A 19,450-nucleotide genomic window follows, 5' to 3' on the forward strand; every position below is an offset into this window, starting at 1 on the left:
GAGTCTTTTTCTTGTTCTTTACTCTGAACTGTAAAATTAAGTTCATAAAGGCATTTGGCAAGGGTGGAGGAAGCTTCCATGTTACTAATGGCTAGCACTGATAAGTTGTTTTCATGTCTCTTTAATAATCTAGAAAAAAAAAAAAAGTCCATCAGTATTTTGAGGTCACAAAGAGAATTCCTACGGATTTGAAAATTTAGAAACTAAAGTTTCTAAGAAAACAATACAAAGTTCTACACCCAGTAAATGTTAATATAGCATTGCAGAATAGAAGGCAGGACCTGGAGAACAACTGGTTTAAACCCATTCAATTTACAGATGAGTAAACTGAGGCCAACTTGAGGCACCCCAAACTGAAATGACTTTCCAGCTAGTTAAATAGCAGTGATAGAATCAGGCAATATGTCTGTTTGCCTTTTCTCCATGGTACTTTTCTAAATAATGGAGACCACCCAGGATAATTCCTGTATTCTTCCTCATTCATGCCTCTAGAAATTCAGATCAGGTCTCTATAACAGTAAAATGTATAGCACCAAAGAGTGTGATGGTATTTGCCAAGGGCTGGGAGAAAGGTGAAGTGAGGGATTACTGATCATCAGGCATAAAGTTTCAATTAAGCAAGAGGAAACAGCTCAGAGATCTGCTGAACAGCACTGCGCCACAGCCAACAAACGCGCTGTACACGTAACCAGCTGTCGAGGCACAGGCCTTGGGTGAGTGTCCTTGACAAAATAAAATAAAAACTCAGGTCACGCCAGAAAACAGCTGGAGAGGAACAAAAATGGCTGTCTTTAAGACGACTTGAAAACAGAAAATTGTAGGTACGTAAGTTTCTTTTTATTTTATTAAGTGAAACAAACCAGGCCAACATTTGGCTTAACTATCACCAGAATTCCACGGTTTTCCATAAAGAAGCTGTTTTTAAAAATCTATAAACTTTAAAGAAATTTTCTACCTCCTCACATCACAGTATTGATGTGACTGTGTATGTGAAGAAGAGAAAGTAGAAAAGTGAATACTGTCTACAGACAGTGATGCCCAGGGTTGCAAAGCAAAGGGGTAAATCAGCCAGAAATGGAGGAGGGACAGGTATGTGAAGAAAGCACACAGAGTAACATGTCAGTGGTAAAAGCCAGGTGACTGGTATACGAGTGCTCACAGTAAAATTTTTTGCCTCATGTGTGAAATTTTTCACATTAAATGTTAGAAAAAAAATCAGTGAGTATGAAATTATTCAAGAACCCATGAGATTTAGTACCTTCATTTAAATAACCCTGAGTAAAAGAACTACAAGAAAGGGAGATGAAGACTTCTAAATTCTGAATGAAAAACAATGTGAGGAAGCAATTTATGGGAATAGACAAAGAAATTCAAAGCCAGAGTTTAACATATGGGGATTATAGTCATTTTTACCATAGCAAAGCAAAGTAAAACAAAACAAAGATGTAAAATTATTTTAAAAAACTGAGATTGATGACTAACAAGTTGGGCATCTTTTCATACATTTTTTGGCTATTTGGGTATTTGCTTTTATAATTTCCATATGTGTATATACACCACACACCCAAAAGAATGGCTAAAATTAAAATTACAACAGCAAATGTTGGCAAGTATGTAGAGCAACTGAAACTCACTCATACAATACTGAAGGGAGTGTAAACTGGTAAAACTTCTTTGGAATCATTTGTATGTACGAAAGAGCCAATGAATCACCAATCTTTCATAAAAACAGAAATATGTACAAATATGGCCAGAAAATATTCACAGAATATTCATGGCACCATTATTCTTAATAGTCCTAAACTGGAAACAACTCATATGCCCATCACAAATAGAATGGGAAAAAGAAATTTGAGTATATTCATACAACAGAATTCTATACTGCTATACGTACACAGCAACATGAGCGAATTTCACTACCACCACTGAGAGAAAAAGCAAACTAGCACAAGAAAAAAAAAATATTAAATGATTCTACTTATATAAAATTCAAAATTAGGTGAAGTTAGCCTATGATCAGGACAGTGTTCCCACAGATGACGATGGGGTAAAGATGGGGCGGGGGGGTACGGGACACGCAGAGGGACACTGTGGTACTGCTGCTGCTGCTGCTAAGTCACTTCAGTCGTGTCCGACTGTGAGACCCCATAGACGGCAGCCCACCAGGCTCCCCCGTCCCTGGGATTCTCCAGGCAAGAACACTGGAGTGGGTTGCCATTTCCTTCTCCAATGCATGAAAGTGAAAAGTGAAAGTGAAGTCGCTCAGTCGTGTCCGACTCTTAGCAACCCCATGGACTGCAGCCCACCAGGCTCCTCCGTCCATGGGATTTTCCAGGCAAGAGGACTGGAGTGGGGTGCCATCGCCTTCTCCGCACTGTGGTACTAGTGTTGATCAATTTCCTAATGTGGATGGCTGGTTATGTGGGTGGTTCACTTTGTGATAGTTTATTGAGCTTCACACTTCTTTTAACTTTTCTTTAGGTTAACAAATTTTTAAATGAACTATAAAATGTCTACAACTTTATTTTCTGGAAAAAATAGTCATACAAACTCCATTTAAAAAGACTCTACTAAGTGTAATCAAATTATTTCCTCTATAATGAATGAATATTTTGATAAAGCAAAAAGCTTTACTTTAAAAAACTTAATAAAGTCATATTTTCTAAACCAATAAAGTCACATGTAAAAATGTTTTATTTTTATGTTGCATGGATAAAACTAGAAAGACTAAAATCACTAGGATAATTTTAAAGTAACAATTTCATTTTTTATATAAATTAGTATCATTTATTTTGGGGGGTTAAAGGATTAAACAAGCACTCATTAGATAAAAAATGAAATATGCCCTTTACTGTTTACTTTACTTTCAACTTTTAAATTTTAATTTCAAAAGTTCCTTTATCTTTTTGATGTGTTTAACAAAAGATAAACATTGTGTTATTTTAATGCACTTAACGGGTAAGAAATAACTTCTAAGTAGGATTAGTAAAAACAATTTAAGTCACCAATCAGCTTTTAGGAAAATACTTCAGTTTGAATACAAGTTTATCTTATTTTCTTCCCAAAATGAATAAAAGAAATTTATTTTCTGAAGAAACTAAATCAGAAAAGTTTAGGACTTACAGAGACACAGGCAGTGTGAAGGGAAGTGAACATACTCCAGCATGGTGAGACCCTCCTCACCACCCCACCCGCAGTTCTGTTTCCAGAATGCAGGCCCTCACAGACTTTCCCTCAAGTTGCTCATTTCTAAAGGCAAGAAAATCAAAGATTCTTCCCTGGAGAAACAATCTCGATAGAGACAGTATTTGAGGGGTTTCAAGGAAGCAAAATAGCTCATCAGGGACCACCCTAAAATGACAATCATCAGTGGCATGTGGGGATCATGCACCCAGAACTTCCAGCAAGCTGGCAGGTATTTCATTCTTAAAATACAGCACGAAGCCCCAGCCCCAAACATTCGAGGATTCTGAGTAAATAGCAACCATACTAGGAGCCAAAGAAAATTAAAAAACATTGGCAGTATCTTCAGGCTTCCCTAGCAGCACAGTGGCTAAGAATCTACCTGCCAATGTGGGAGATGCGAGTTTGATCCCTGATCTGGAAGACTTCACATGCTGCAGAGCAACCAAGCCCGTGCATCTAACTCTAGATCGTGCTCTAGAGCTGCCACTACTGAAGCCCACGCGCCCTAGAGGCTGTGCTCCCCAACAAGAGAAGCCCCAAGAAGCCTGCACCCCGAAACTAGAGCGAGTAGACCCTGCTTAACACAACTAGAGAAGAGCCTGCGCAGCAGCAAACACCCATCAAAGCCAAAAATAAACAGATCAGCGGGTTCAGTCATGTCTGACCCTTTAGACTGTACCCTGCCAGGCTCCTCTGTCCATGGAATTTTTCAAGTAAGAATATTGGAGTGGGTAGCCATTTCCTCCTCCAAGGGATATTCCTGACCCCTGGGTCTCCTGCATCTCCTTCACTGCAGGCAGATTCTTTACCACGAGCCAACAGGGAAGCCCATTAATTATATAAAAAATACTGGTAATACCTTCAGAGAGAGATGAGCAAGCACTGTATTCAATCTATGAACAGAATGCTACAAAACAGCAACAACTGGCACCTTGGGCTTTCATAATTTAAAGCATGAGAGGTGAAGCATAAATTCAATAGATTCGATGATAAAGTCAAGGAAATTTCCAGAAAATAGATTAAACAGACAAAAATAAATAAAAGAAAATCAGAAGGTCACTCTACAAGGGTGTATTATCCAAAAAAAGCCAGAAGTTCTAGAAATGGGAATAGACAATGGAGAGCAGGGAATCATAAAAAGAGACATTTGAGAGTTTCCCATTATTGAAGGACATGAATCTCCTGACTGAAAGGACCCACTGAAATGAAATGCCCACTTCAACAACAGCAACAAACCACACCAAGACACAGCATCATGAAATTTCAGAATATCAGAAATTGGGAGGGAAAAAGAAAAGACCCAAGAGCTCCCAAGGGAGAAAACAGATCCCATACAAAGGAATGGGAACCAGAATGTCCCGGACTTCTAAACAGCAAAGCTGCGTGCTAAGGTAAGGCAGTGTCCTCAGATTTTTAAAGGAAAGTGATTCTTCAATCTAGATTTCTATAATCTAACCAAACTATCAGGAGTAAGGGTAAACTAAAAATATTTTCATACATGTAGGGCCTTGAAACTATGGAGGAGGTGCCTTACCACATGAGAGTAAATCAAGTAAAAGAAGTAAGTAGGATTCAAGAAAAAAAAGGTTTCAGGTGTTTCAGTCAGAAAGGCCCCCTTCCTTAAGTCCCTGGGGCAGAAGGAGCGACCTCCATCCTGTGTAACATTCAAAGGAGCCTCTGAGCCTCTGCTCGGCCATCACCCTGACCCGGTGGGATCTGTGGAAACTGGAACTGTATGTTCTTTCTCCAACACGGTATACCATACTTTAATAAAAAGCCAAGTAAAATGATGAAAGCAAACCTCTCCTCATCAGCCCCCAACCAACCCAACCCCCTCAGCCTGTGGAAGTGGCTTGCCTGGCTTCAGAGCCAGATAGCCATAGGGAAAAGTCAGCATTTGTCCAAACGTGCTTGGAAAGGTCATCTTCAAGTCCAGGCCTGTGATCCCCAAGTGCCCAGCCCACTAGAGACCCAAAGGTTGGCCCTCCCATCCGTGCCTGGCCCCGGGCTCAAGGGTACCCCTTCCTCCTGAGTGTGTGACAGGCAGGCTTCGAGGATGCCCACTAGAAACTCATGGAACTGATTTAATTTGTACCGTACAGTTAATGTAAGAAATTTTAATTTCAAACCATGTAAAACAACAGAATATATAATAGAAAAAAACTAATAGCTATTTGAGCAAGGTACTTCCTGGGTAAGTGAGTGACAGTGAACTTACACTAGTCAGTCTCTGTTTGTGGTGAACTAATACTTTCTCATGTGGTTGACTCAAAATACTTATGAAGAGAATTACCTTCAAAAATATACTGTTAAAAAATTTAATAGTATGGGGAAAAAGATAACATAAAACTTTACTAGATAGAACAGAGTATGGATGCCAAGGTAATTACAAAATGATTCTTCCTGGTTCAAAAAGGTGTTGCCATGACCTTCTAACCCATTGCTGAAGTACACATAAAACACTCCTTTAAATGGAAAGAGAAAAGTTAACCAAGAAATTATCCTTTTCTCTCCAATCAAAATTTTAAAGAAATACACATGTAATGTTTTTTATATATTGTAACGTAAACAAGACGTTTGCAAAAACACTTAATTTTTAGTGACTGATAACATTGATTGCATTTAATAGGTCGATCTTGCTAGTTACAGAAGAATCCTGTTTATGTTTAAATGATTCCTGGCAGTGATCAGTGGCCATTTAAAAGGTTTACAGAGGAACCAAGAATAAAGGATAAAAAAGTACCAAGAACTGTAAGCGGCCTTGGCCATTCATAAACATCTAAACTTGGAACAGTAACTAACAACTGGAATTTCATCGATGAATATGTTGTGGATATTTAACAATATTTTTTTATTATTTTCATATTTCAGAGTATTCTATTTAAAAGAATTATCTGTAAATCTGGCATTAGAATACAAATGTAAATACTTTTAATGAAATTTTGCAACTTTTTAATGTTTTGACATAGTTTTCTATTTGTCTTTATTTCGGATACCAAAATTATAAAACATCTAAGTAATATATTTTTGTTGTTGTTTCAGGGCTTAGGGGTAAATTCACCCTGAGCATGTGAATATAGAAAGATTAGTAAATATTAAAAAAAAAAAAAGGTTCAACAAAGAAGGAATTCCCAAGGACAGCTGTTGTCCAGGCCAACAAAGCAAGCTCTCCAGACTGCCGAGGCCAGTTTCCAAACGGAAAAAATGCAGAACTCACAGAGGTTTACAACTCTGCTAAGTTTTTAGGTAGCTTATACACAGGCTTGAAACATACTAATTGAAATATATGAAAAAATCAGCATTAGGCCTATGTAAAGCTAATCAGGAAGCAAGAGAATCATTAACCCCAGAAAAAGAAAGAGAAAAGAAATGTAAAACAGTAGCACATGGCTCAGCATCAAACAATAAAACAATACTGATATAAGATGTAACAATCATGAGGAAAGAAAAAGGCGTGAAGAGGGGAGGTTTAACAGGGTTCCATACAAAGAGGGTCAACAGGTAAAGTGAAAAATAGGTCAGTTAAGGAACAGTAATATAAACATGCTACTTAGAAACATGGAGGTAAAGAGCCAGAAAAATAAACTCAACTTGTTGAAAGCTGTCTCTTGGAGGTGGGTATGAAGGGTGAGATAGGGGAGTATTAATATATAGTCTTTTATAAGTAACAGCTTTATTGAGATATATTTCATACACCACACAATTCACCTGTTTGAAGTATATAATTCAGTGGCATTCAGTATATTGGGCAACCATCACCATCAATTTTAGAATATTTTCATCACCCCAAAAAAGAAACCTAATACTCATTAGCAGCCACTCTGCATTCTCCCTAAGTCCTTCCTTTGTTGTTTTCAGTTCTAAATTGTGGTAAAATACACACAATACGAAGTTTACTATTTTAGTCATTTTTAAGTGTTCAGTTCAGTGGCACTAAGTACACACACACTTGAGCAACCATTACGACCATCCATCTCCAGAAATTCTTCATCTTCCCACAACCAGTAAGAATTCCCCACTGCCTCCCTCCCCAAGCCTTGCTGACGGCTGTTGCTGTTCTACCTTCTATTTGATTCTTCCAATTACCGTATATGAGTGGAAGCAAACAAAAATTGTCATTTTGTGTCTGGCTTATTTCACATAACACGATGTCTTCAGGGTTTACTCATGCGGTAGCATACTTCAGAGCTGCACTCTTTATGAAGGCCGAATAATACTCCAACACTCCATTGTGTGCACACACGTTTTAGTTATCCGCTCATCTACTGATGGACATGTGGGAATGCTTCTACTTTCTGGCTATCATAAATAATGTTGCTATGAAAATGGTGAATGAATATATCTGTTCAATCCCCTGCTTTAAGTTATTTTGTGTATATACCCAGAAGTGAAATGCTGGATAAAACGTTTACATTTTTAACTTATTTTTATTTTTTCACTTTAGGGTGTGCTGGCCTTCATTGCTGCACAGATTTTCTCTAGTTGCAGTGAGCAGCGGCTACTCTCTAGTTGCAGCGCACAGGCTTCTTGTTGCTTCTCCTGTTGCAGAGCACAGGCCCCAGGCGAATGGGCTTCAGTAGCTGCAGCACAAGAGGCTCAGTAGTTGTGGCTCACGGGCCTGAGAGTGTGTAGGCTTCAGAAAGTTGTGGTGCACGGGCGCAGTAGTAGCAGCTCATGGGCTCCAGAACATGGGCTCGGTAGTTGTGGTGAATGAGTTTAGTTGCTCCGTGGTATGTGGAATCTTCATGGACCAGGGATCAAACCTGTGGCCCCTGCACGGGCAGGTGGATTCCTATACAGGTTCGCCACCAGGGCAGTCCTGAAATGTTTAATTTTTTGAGGAAAAGACATATTGCTTTCCATAGTGACCGTATCATTTTATATTTCCATGAGCAATGCACAAAGGTTCCAATTTTTCCACATCCTTGCCAACACGTGTTTTCAGTTTTTTTTGTTTGTTTTTAATAAAAGCCATCCTAATAGGTATGAAGTTGTATCTTATTGTGGTTTTGATTTGCATTTTCCTAATGACTGAACTGAATGATTAGTAATGTTGAGCATCTTTACACGCTAGTCAAGTAATGCTCAAAATTCTCCAAGCCAGGCTTCAGCAATACATGAACTGTGAACTTCCAGATGTTCAAGGTGGTTTTAGAAAAGGCAGAGGAACCAGAGATCAAATTACCAACATCCACTGGATCATCAAAAAAGCAAGAGAGTTTCAGAAAAACATCTATTTCCGCTTTATTGACTGTGCCAAAGCCTTTGACTGTGTGGATCACAATAAACTGTGGAAAATTCTGAAAGAGATGGGAGTACCAGACCACCTGACCTGCCTCGAGAAATTTGTATGTAGGTCAGGAAGCAACAGTTAGAACTGGACATGGAACAACAGACTGGTTCCAAATAGGAAAAGGAGTACGTCAAGGCTGTATATTGTCACCCTGCTTATTTCACTTATATGCAGAGTACATCATGAGAAACGCTGGGCTGGAAGAAGCACAAGCTGGAATGAAGATTGCTGGGAGAAATCTCAGTAACCTCAGATATGCAGATGACACCACCCTTATGGCAGAAAGTGAAAAGGAACTAAAAAGCCTCTTGATGAAAGTGAAAGAGGAGAGTGAAAAAGTTGGCCTAAAGCTCAACATTCAGAAAACTAAGATCATGGCATCTGGTCCCATCACTTCATGGGAAATAGATGGGGAAACAGTGGAAACAGTGTCAGACTTTATTTTTGGGGCTCCAAAATCACTGCAGATGGTGACTGCAGCCATGAAATGAAAAGATGCTTACTCCTTGGAAGGAAAGTTATGACCAACCTAGATAGCATATTGAAAAGCAGACATTACTTTGCCAACAAAGTATGGCTATGGTTTTTCCAGTGGTCATGTATGGATGTGAGAGTTGGACTGCAAAGAAAGCTGAGTGCCGAAGAATTGATGCTTTTGAACTGTGGTGTTGGAGAAGACTCTTGAGAGTCCCTTGGACTGCAAGGAGATCCAACCAGTCCATTCTAAAGGAGCTAAGTCCTGGGTGTTCATTGCAAGGACTGATACTAAAGCTGAAACTCCAATACTTCGGCCACCTCATGTAAAGAGTTAACTCATTGGAAAAGACCCTGATGCTGGGAGGGATTGGGGGCAGGAGGAGAAGGGGACGACAGAGGATGAGATGGCTGGATGGCATCACCAACTTGATGGACATGAGTTTGAGTCAACTCCAGAAGTTGGTGATGGACAGGGAGGCCTGGTGTGCTGTGATTCATGGGGTCGCAAAGAGTGACCCCAAAGAGTGACATGACTGAGCGACTGAACTGAACTGAATGATTAGTAATGTTGAGCATCTTTTTATGTGCTTATTGGCCATTTATTTATCTTCTTCATAGAAATTTCTATTCAAGTCCTTTGCCCATTTCTGATTTGATTTGCTTGCTTTTTGTTGTTAAATCTTAGGAGTTCTTTATATAGTCTGAAATATTCACCGCCTTGTATTTGGTTTGTAATTCTTCTCTATCATCCTGTTGACTGTCTGTATATTCTGTTAATACTGACACACAATTTTTCTAATTTTGATAAGATTCAAATTATTTTTTCTTCTGTTTCCCATGACTTTAGTGCCATATCCAAGAATAACTGCCAAATCCAACATCATGAGGTTTTTTCTAAGAGTTTTATAGTTTTGTCTCTTTGATGCATTTTGGGTTAATTTTTGCATATAGTGTTTAGATAAGGGTTAAGCTTCATTCTTTTGCATGTGAATTTCCAGTTTTCCCAACTCCATTTGTTGAAAAGACTATCTTTTTCTTACTGAATAGAGAACTGGCATCCTTATAGAAAATCATTTGGCCATATATGCAAGGACTTACGTCTGGCCTCTCCAGTCTGCCCCATTGGTTAGTGTGTCTGTCTTTATGTCACTAAGGACAGTGTATGCTTTTGATCAGTGTAGCTTTGCAGAAAAATCTGAAATCAGGAAGTGTGAGTCCTCTAACTTTGTTCCTCTTTTTCAAGACAGTTTTGTAATTCAAGGTTCCTTGAGATTCCATATGAATTTTTCAACAAATTTTTCTATTTCTACAAAAAATATCATTGAAATTTTGATATGGGTTGCACTGAATCTGTAGATTGCTTTGAGTATTGTTGACATTTTACCAGTATTAAGCCTTCCAAGTGATGAACAAAGGATGTCTTACCATTTCTATACACCTTCTTTAATTTCTTTCAGCAATGTAAAGTTCTTATGGTGTAAGTCTTTACCTCCTTGGTTAATATGATTAAATATTTTATTCCTCTGATTTACTGTAAACAGAACTGTTCATTTTTTTTTCATATTGTTCATGATTAGTGAAGAAAAATCATTTTGTTTTTAAATGAGATGGTTAGATAGCATCACCAACTCAACAGACATAAATTTGAGCAAACTCCAGGAGATAGTAGGCGACAGAGGAGCCTGGCATGCTGCAATCCATGGGGTTACAAAGAATCAGAATGACTTGGTGACTGAACACCACCAACAACATGTATTACACAGATAAAAGATAAATACATCAAAAAGAAGACAAATATATTGCAATTCTCCAAAGATCAAGTTTAATCAGAAAGGAGATAAACTGTGTTTAAACAGTTTACATTATTCAAACAACCAGATTCTGAACTTTCCAAATTTTAAAAAATGTGAACATTTCATACTCTTCAGTATACTGTACTATAAAATGAAAGTAAATTTCCATGTATCTTTCTGTTGACCTGTGATTTTCTTATTGCAAATATAATTTGCTTTAGTTTTTTAAAAAAATTCACACCCTGTAACATATTTCACGAGAGATTCCATGTATCAACAGAGAATTATCTTCTGATTTCTTATATTCTCTTCCTTATATCTATGGGTTTTGCCAGATTCTGTCAGTATTCCAGGGACTTCCCTGTATATGGTAAAGAATCTGCCTGCCTGCTCTACCAAAACTTCTCATCCCTGGAGATATTCAACAGACATTCTATATGGAGGTTTCAATCCAGACTGGGAAGGTGAATGGAAAGAATTTAATCGATTTCTTTAATTCTTTTGCTTCTACTATTCTAGGATCATAGCAAATGAAGATGCCAAAAGACAACTGGAAGGTTTAGAGTTAAATAAAATAACAAAATCAACAACAAAACAAAAACAGTAAAATGAAAACTTTTGGTTCAATAATGAAATGTAGCCAAAGTGGCTTTGCTGTAAACCTAAGAATGTGCAACTTGAATGTGAGGAAAAAGTTTTAAATTTATTTTTAGAATTTCAATTGTCCACACAAATTCCAGATCAGAACTCTATGAAAAACTATCAATAAAATATTTATTGAATCACTATTATATTCCCAACATTATGCTAGGCACTAAGAACACAAAAACCAAAATAAATGTTCAGCTCCTGCTTTCACAGATCGCATGTAAATAATAACATGCAATCTGGAGGAGGCACCTTAAGTCAAGGGTGGGTAGTGAGGGAAATTCATGAAAAGAAGAGGTGACCTGAGCTGAGTCTTAAAGAATAAGGAGGAAGTAGGAATGATCTCTGACTGTATTGGGCACTGTACTGTAGGTGCAGGCTACAAAGACTACTCAGAGAAAATCTGTAGTTATGTCAATAAGGGGGACATTGTTCAGTTGCTAAGTGGTGTCTGATTCTTTGTGACTCAATAGACTGCAGTAAGTCAGGCTTCCCTTTTCTTCACCATTTCCTGGAGTTTGCTCAAACTCATGTCCATTGAGTTGGTGATGCCATCCAACCATCTCATCTTTTGCCACCACCTTCTCCTCCTGCCTTCAGTCTTTCCCAGCATCAGGGTCTTTTTCAATGATTTGGTTCCTTGCATCTGACTGCCAAACCACTGGAATATTAGCTTCAGCATCAGTCCTTCCAATGACTATTCAGGGTTGATTTCCTTTAGGATTAACTGGTTTGATCTCCTTGCTGTTCAAGGGACTCTCAAGAGCCTTCTCCAGCGCCACAGTTCAAAAGCATCAGTTCTTCAGTGATCAGCCTTCTTTATGGTCCAACTCTCACATCCCTACCTGATTACTAAAAAGACCATAGCTTCATCAGTAAAGTGATATCTTTGCTTTTTAATATGCTGTCTAGGTTTGTCCCTTTCTTTCCAGGAGCAAATGTCTTTTAATTTCATGGCTGCAGTCACCATCGGCAGTGATTTTGGAGCCCAACACCATAAAGTCTGTCATTGTTTTCATGTCTTACCCCATCTATTTGCCATGAATGATGGGACCAGATGCCATGATCTTAGCTTTTTGAATGTTGAGTTTTAAGTCAGCTTCTTCACTCTCCTCTTTCACTTTCATCAAGAGGCTCTTTAGTTCTTCTTTGCTTTCTGCCATAAGACTGGTATCATCTACATATCTGAGGCTGTTGATACTTCTATTGGCAATCTTGATTCCAGCTTGTAATTCATCCAGTCTGGCATTTCACATAATGTACTCTGCCTTTAAGTTAAATAAGCAGAGTGACAATCTATAGCTGTGACATACTCCTTTCCCAATTTGAAACCAGTCCATTGTTCCATGTCTGGTTCTACTGGTACTTCTTGACCTGCATACAGGTTTCTTGGGATGCAGGAAAGGTGATCTAGTATTCCCATTTTTTTCAAGAATTTTCCACAGTTTGTTGTGACCCACATGGTCAAAGGCTTTAACATAGTTAGTGATGTAAAGTAGATGTTTTTCTGGAATTTTCTAGTCTTTTTCTATGATCCAGTCGATACTGGCATTTGATCTCTGGTTCCTCTGCCTTTTCTAAATCCAGCTTGTACATCTGGAAATTCTTGGTTCACGTACTGCTGAAACCTTGCTTGAAGGATTTTGAGCAATATCTTGCTAGCATGTGAAATGAGCACAACTGTATGGTAGTTTGAACATTCTTTGGCATTGCCTTTCTTTGGGATTGGAATGAAAACTGACCTTCTCCAGTCCTGTGGCCACTGCTGAGTTTTCCAAATTTGCTGGCATACTGAGTGCAGCACATTAACAGCATCATCTTTTAGGATTTAAAATAGTTCCAGTGGAATTCCATAACTTCCACTAGCTTTGTTCATAGCAATGCTTCCTAAGGTCCAGTTGACGTCACACTCCAGGATGTCTGGCGCTAGGTGAGTGACCCCACCATAGTGGTTATCCAAGTCATTAAGATCCTTTTTATACAGTTCTGTGTATTCTTGCCACCTCTTCTTAACATCTTCTGCTTCTGTTAGGTCCATACCATTTCTGTCCTTTATCGAGCCCATCTTTGCATGAAATATTCCCTTGGTATCTCTCTTTTAGAAAAGATCTCTAGTTGTTCCCATTCTATTGCCTTCCTCTATTTCTTTGCACTGTTCACTTAAGAAGGCTTTCTTATCTCTCCCTATTATTCTTCGAAACTCTGCATTCAGTTGGGCATATCTTTCTCTTTCTCCTTGCCTTTCACTTCTTTTCTTTTCTCAGCTAACTGCAGGGCCTCCTCAACCATTTTGCTTTCTTGCATTTCTTTTTCTTTGGGATGGTTTTGGTCACTGCCTCCATAACAGAAGAAGCAAGAATCACAATCCTATGGCCTCCAGAATGAAAACCACATCACAGAAAACTAACCAAAATGATCACATGGATGTAACTTAATGACTCTTATCCACCATGCTGTGTAGAGCCACCCTAGTCGGTTGGGTCATGGTGGAGAGTTCTGACAAAACGTGGTCTACTGAAGAAGGGAATGACAAAGTTCTTCAGTATTCTTGCCTTGAGAACCCCATTAACAATATGAAAAGGCAAAGAGATATGAAACTAGAGATGAGCCCCTCAAGTCCGTAGGTGTCCAATATGCTACTAGGTAAGAGTAGAGAAATAGCTTTAGAAAAGAGGCTGAGCCAAAGCAAAAACAATGACCAGTTGTGGATGTTTCTGGTGGTGAAAGTCAAGTCCAATGCTGTAGAGAAATATTATTAGGAACCTGGAATGTTAGGTCCATGAATCAAGATAAATTGGATGTGGTCAAACAAGAGGTGGTGGCAAGAGTGAACATTGACGTTTTAGCCATCAGTGAACTAAAACGGATGGGAATGGGAGAATTTAATTCAGATGACCATTATATCTTCTATTGTGGGCAAGAATCCCTTAGAGGAAATGGAGTAATTTCTTAATTACTCCATAATTACTATTAATTACCATGATCAACAAGAGTCCAAACTGTAGTACTTGGGTGCAGTCTCAAAAATGACAGGATGATCTCAGTTCCTTTCCCAGGCAATCCATTCAACATCACAGTAATCCAAGCCTATGCCCCAACTACTAATGCCAAAGATGAAGTTGAACAGTTCTAGGAAGACCTAAAAGACCTAGAACTAACACCAAACAAAGACATCCACTTTATCATAGGGGACTGGAATGCAAAAGTAGAAGTTAAGAGATACCTGGAGTTAATAGGAAAGTTTGGCCTTGGAGTACAAAATGAAGCAGGGCCAAGACCAACAGAGTTTTGCCAAGAGAATGCACCACTGGTCGTAATAAACACCCTCTTCCAACAACATGAGAGATGACTCTACATATGGACATCACCAGATGGTCAATACTGAAGATGGAGAAGCTCTATACAGTCAGAAAAAACAAGACCTGGAACCGACTGTGGCTCAGATCATGAGCTTCTTATTGCAACATTCACACTTAAATTGAAGAAAGTACAGAAAACCACTAGGCCATTCAGGTGTGGCCTAATACAGTGGAAGTGACAAATAGATTCAAGAGATTAGATCTGAGAGACACAGTAGGGTGGAAAGCCATATGAAAAACTACTTACAAAACAGTAAGATGAAATGTTATAAAACAGAAATGTTATAAACACAGACTCAATGAGGAAAAGGAATACAGCACAGGAAAGGCAGCACACAGATGCCAGCGTCTGAGCTGGATTAGGGAAGGCTTACAGATGCTCAATGGGCCGCAACCCAGGGAAGATACAAAAGTGTGACATGAAAGACATCTAGGGTGGTTGGAATCTGCATGTGGTTTAATTTGGCTAAAATTGATATGCAGCAAAAGAAGGGGTGGGAAGAGAAATATAGTGAGAAAGGAAGGAAGAAATGATTCTATAAATGCAATTGGGAGATGCTAGTGACAAAACCTTCTTACTTTTTTTTCTGAAAAAACTTTATTTTTAATTTGAATGTTAAGAATTTTTCTTACTCCTCTGTGGGAATACTTGATTCATGAAATATATTAACTTTTGTTATTGCAAACACTTTTTTTAAACTTAAGTTTTACTCACTTTAAATTTACCTAAGTTTTAAAGTTTGATATAGTTAAAGTAATTGCTTTTTTGTAATTGATGCCTCTGTTTTTATGTGCATAAAGTCCAGTTGGAATGTAACTACAAGAGATGTTATTAAGATCCAACACAAGGTAAAACAGGAGGAGGAGAACCAAGGTAGATTCGATTAACAGCATGTGAGAAGAGAAAAAGCAGGAGAGAAAAGCACTGTCTGGAAGGCAAGATGCATTAAAGCATAACTTCCCAACTAACGAGCCCAAGTTGAGTCAGCTGAAGGTGGAGGAAGAATACTAAAAAATTATTTTCAAGGTTCAAAGGAGACAAATCTACATTTGCTTTCTCAAGAGTTAGAGTTGTTTCCAGTTTCCATAGATTTATAAAATCCTAAGTTTTCTCCTAAGTCCAAGGATCTTAGCATATCTTTTACTTTGATGGTTTCATTAAAACGGCAATTATCAAACTGAATTCCATTCTAATTCCACATGATTCAAGTAACCAATTCCTTTTTCCTCCTAGTAAACTCCCAAGTTTTCTTTGGTAGACCTACTTTCTCCTCTAAATTCTATGACGAACGAGAAATTTAACTTAAATAAGTTCAAGAACACCTTCTGGTTGTTTCAACTTCCACTTTTGCGGCTTTTAAGAATCTATGATGGTCTACTTTGACATAAGCTTTTGGACATATCCAAAAATTGGTGAGAAAAACAGTGAGTACAATGCAGATATTTAACCTTATTAACTTACAGGTAACAGTAAAATATAAATTCACTCTGACTACAGAAAACAGATTACTCACCTGCGACCACATTCTGAATATTTACCAATGTTTTTTAATATTAAGGCAGCTGTTAGTCGGATGTGTTTAGTTATTGGTCCCTCTTTTTCATCCTTAATAAGGAAAAGAAAAGAAAAAGAATAAAGATCTAAATCATACAGTGTTCACACCTTCATAGTTAAGGCTCCAAGGCTCACTTACTGTAAAATCTCGAAAGACAAGATTTCTTGATCCTCTCCTTAGAGCCATAAGGGCAGCACTGGGATGATTCACAATGGCCTTTTGTGCTCTAGGAGTTGAGCTTGTGCCCCCTACAGCTGGCTGCCTAAATTGACCAGGGAGAGGAAGAGATTGTTAACATGACAATTCAGGCAGACTGACAACAAATGACCAACCTGCCAAACCTGAACGTGGTTACTCGAAGTAGACACAGGGTGAGTAAAAGCTCTGGTGGCCCAGCAGTAATACTTACTCTTTGTGTCAACCGAGGCAAAAGGATTCATGGTCTTTTATTTGCAATCTATCAACTTTAAAGCAAACAACAGATGTCCTAGTACAACCCATATATATATATATAAATACAACCCATATATATATAAATTTAACCCATATAAATAGCTTAAAAGTTGAGTTCACATCTTTGAATGCAATGTTAAGATGTTAACAAAGAATAGTCTACAAGTTGAGCTGGATATTAGTTTTGCTAAATGGTACCTACAAGTAAAATATATCTCCTAAGAGTGTACTGGTATATGTGTAGGTCACCCAGGAAAAGATCATCTAATACGATAATAACATGAAATTATGCTAACTACTACATTTCAAACTATTACTATCTTATAGAATTTTTTATTAACCAATTTCAATCATTTCAGTATAGCTCTATTGTCCTTTAGCAAAGATGGAGGGACTGCAGAGACAGATTTTATATAAAATCAGATTCAAACTACTCTAGGTTTCCTTTGCCACACAGAAAAACTGCATCAGTCAGTATCCGTTGCATTCTGCTGAGGCAACTTCGGAGAGAGAACTGGCTCCCGGGAGAAAGTCCTGTTCCTGCCCCTCACTAGCTGCATGACTTTGAACCGTTCCATTTGCCCCTTTGCGCTTCAGGTTTCACATCTGTAAAGTGGGGATATTTCTGGCATTTTTTTACATGAGTAAACTAATTCTGAATATTAAGTTAACATAAAAGCAATCTCTAAATTGAAAGCCAATTTTGTCTATATCTACATATAGATTTCTCTAGATAAAGATCTATGTATCAACACAGATAAAAATTATTGACTATGTATAAATGACAAAGATTTTTTATTATAACGGATATACCAAAATAACCCTCCAAATTTGAACAAAATCAAACATACTGCAGCATACTATTATTAGCTACATAGAAGTGAAGTGAAAGTCAGTCAGTCATGTCCGATTCTTTGTGACCCCATGAATTGTAGCCCACCAGACACCTCTGTCCATGGGATTCACCAGGCTAGAATACTGGAGTGGGTTCTCAGGGATTGAACCTGGGTCTCCTGCATTGGAGACAGATTCTTTACCATCTGAGCCACCAGGGAGGCTGAAAGCTACATTAATATATACAAATTAAATACAGTTCACCCTTGAACAACATGGGAGTTTGGGTACCCACTCTCCCTGTAGTCCAAAATATGCATATAACTTTACATTTGAACCCCCACACCTGCAGTTCCGTATCTGTGGCTTCAACCAACCAGAGATGGAACAGCATCACAGTATTCACTGTGACAAACATCCACCTGTTAGCAGATCCTCCCAGTTGATACCTGTGTTGTTCATGGGTCAACTGTACAGTGAAAATTATAGAAAAAAGTATTTGGCAGAAAAGTGACTTTCCACTGCTTTGAGGGTAAATCTAAACTCATGTTTATGGCTTATGAAAGCCTCAGCTATTTTTTCCTCATTCTATAGATCTCAGTTTGGATTCACTTTCTATCCAAAGCCTTCTATGGTCTCCTACATTGGTGTAGGTGGGCTTTCACAGTGTCCTGTGCATTTGATGCCATTTAATAAGAATCATCTATATCTCTCATTGTATCTCCAGACTTGAGAATGGCAAAATATATCTTGGTCATGTATACTTCATGTCATATTTTAGTGCCTAGCTGAGGCATGAGTAGTAATGGAGAGAATAAAAAATAACGGGATGAATAAAGTATGTAAGCAGCTTCTGGTATTCCCACCCTTGTAGTTCTGTCTAGAATTTCAGCTCTCTGAAGTTAGACTAAACCGTGTCCTCAGAATTCCCTATGTTTGGCATAATGTTCAGTACACAGCAATATCTCAAAAAATGTTGACATTAATTTATCTTCATATTATAATAATTAAAATACAACTATCCCTTGGTATTCATGGGGGACTGGTTCCAGGACCCCCTGAGGATACCAAAATCCTAGAGCCAATCCCAGACAGATACCAAGCGATGGCAGTATTTGCATATAACCTACACACATCCTCTTGTGTGTTGTAAATCATTCAGATTACTTATATACTCAGTACAATGCAAATGATATGTAAATAGTTGCTGCTGCTGCTGCTGCTGCTGCTAAGTCACTTCAGTCGTGTCCGACTCTGTGTGACCCCATAGACGGCAGCCCACCAGGCTCTGCCATCCCTGGGATTCTCCAGGCAAGAACACTGGAGTGGGTTGCCATTTCCTTCTCCAATGCATGAAAGTGAAAAGTGAAAGTGAAGTCGCTCAGTAGTGTCCAACTCTTAGCGACCCCATGGACTGCAGTCTACCAGGCTCCTCCACCCATGGGATTCTCCAGGCAAGAGTATTGGAGTGTAGTGCCATTGCCTTCTCCAAAATAGTTGCTAGTATATGGCAAATTCAAATTTGCTTTTTAGAATTTCCTGAAAAAAAATTTTTTCAAATATTTTTGATCCCTGGTTGGTTGAATCTTCAGGTGTTGAACCTAAAGATCTGGAGGGCTGACTGTATTATTTAGAATTAAAGCCCTCAGTTGGAAACTACAAAATAGGAGATATTATGTAAATTTAATAAGGACCTTACAGGAATCCACAGTCAACTCAGAACTTGACTACAAGTTATTATAACTGTTCATGGAAATAAAAGGTAAATGAATAACAAACAGCAAATGTGACATATACATTTTACGTTGGACCATCACATGCCACTGTAGCCTCTCCTCAGGAGTAGTTGTA

The 19,450-nt window shown here is 38.4% G+C and overlaps 1 protein-coding gene and 1 long non-coding RNA gene across 2 annotated transcripts in view; one reads left to right on the forward strand and one right to left on the reverse strand.

Annotated features, from left to right (window-relative positions):
- ARID2 (AT-rich interaction domain 2) overlaps positions 1 to 19,450 on the reverse strand; it is a 208,213-nt gene that overhangs the window by 1,463 nt on the left and 187,300 nt on the right. Inside the window, exons 19-21 of the mRNA XM_061416372.1 lie at positions 16,451 to 16,574; positions 16,271 to 16,362; positions 1 to 129 (exon numbers count right to left, since the gene is read on the reverse strand). The exon at positions 1 to 129 is cut by the window's left edge and continues 1,463 nt beyond it. Coding sequence (XP_061272356.1) covers positions 1 to 129; positions 16,271 to 16,362; positions 16,451 to 16,574 — 345 coding nt within the window. The remainder of the gene's footprint in view (positions 130 to 16,270; positions 16,363 to 16,450; positions 16,575 to 19,450) is intronic.
- Positions 16,570 to 19,450, forward strand: part of LOC133247497 (uncharacterized) — a 43,983-nt gene continuing 41,102 nt past the window's right edge. The window contains exon 1 of the long non-coding RNA XR_009736411.1: positions 16,570 to 16,683. This is a non-coding gene — a long non-coding RNA (uncharacterized LOC133247497). The remainder of the gene's footprint in view (positions 16,684 to 19,450) is intronic.

Source organism: Bos javanicus, chromosome 5 (assembly GCF_032452875.1).
Source record: "Bos javanicus breed banteng chromosome 5, ARS-OSU_banteng_1.0, whole genome shotgun sequence".
Classification (NCBI taxonomy): domain Eukaryota; kingdom Metazoa; phylum Chordata; class Mammalia; order Artiodactyla; family Bovidae; genus Bos; species Bos javanicus.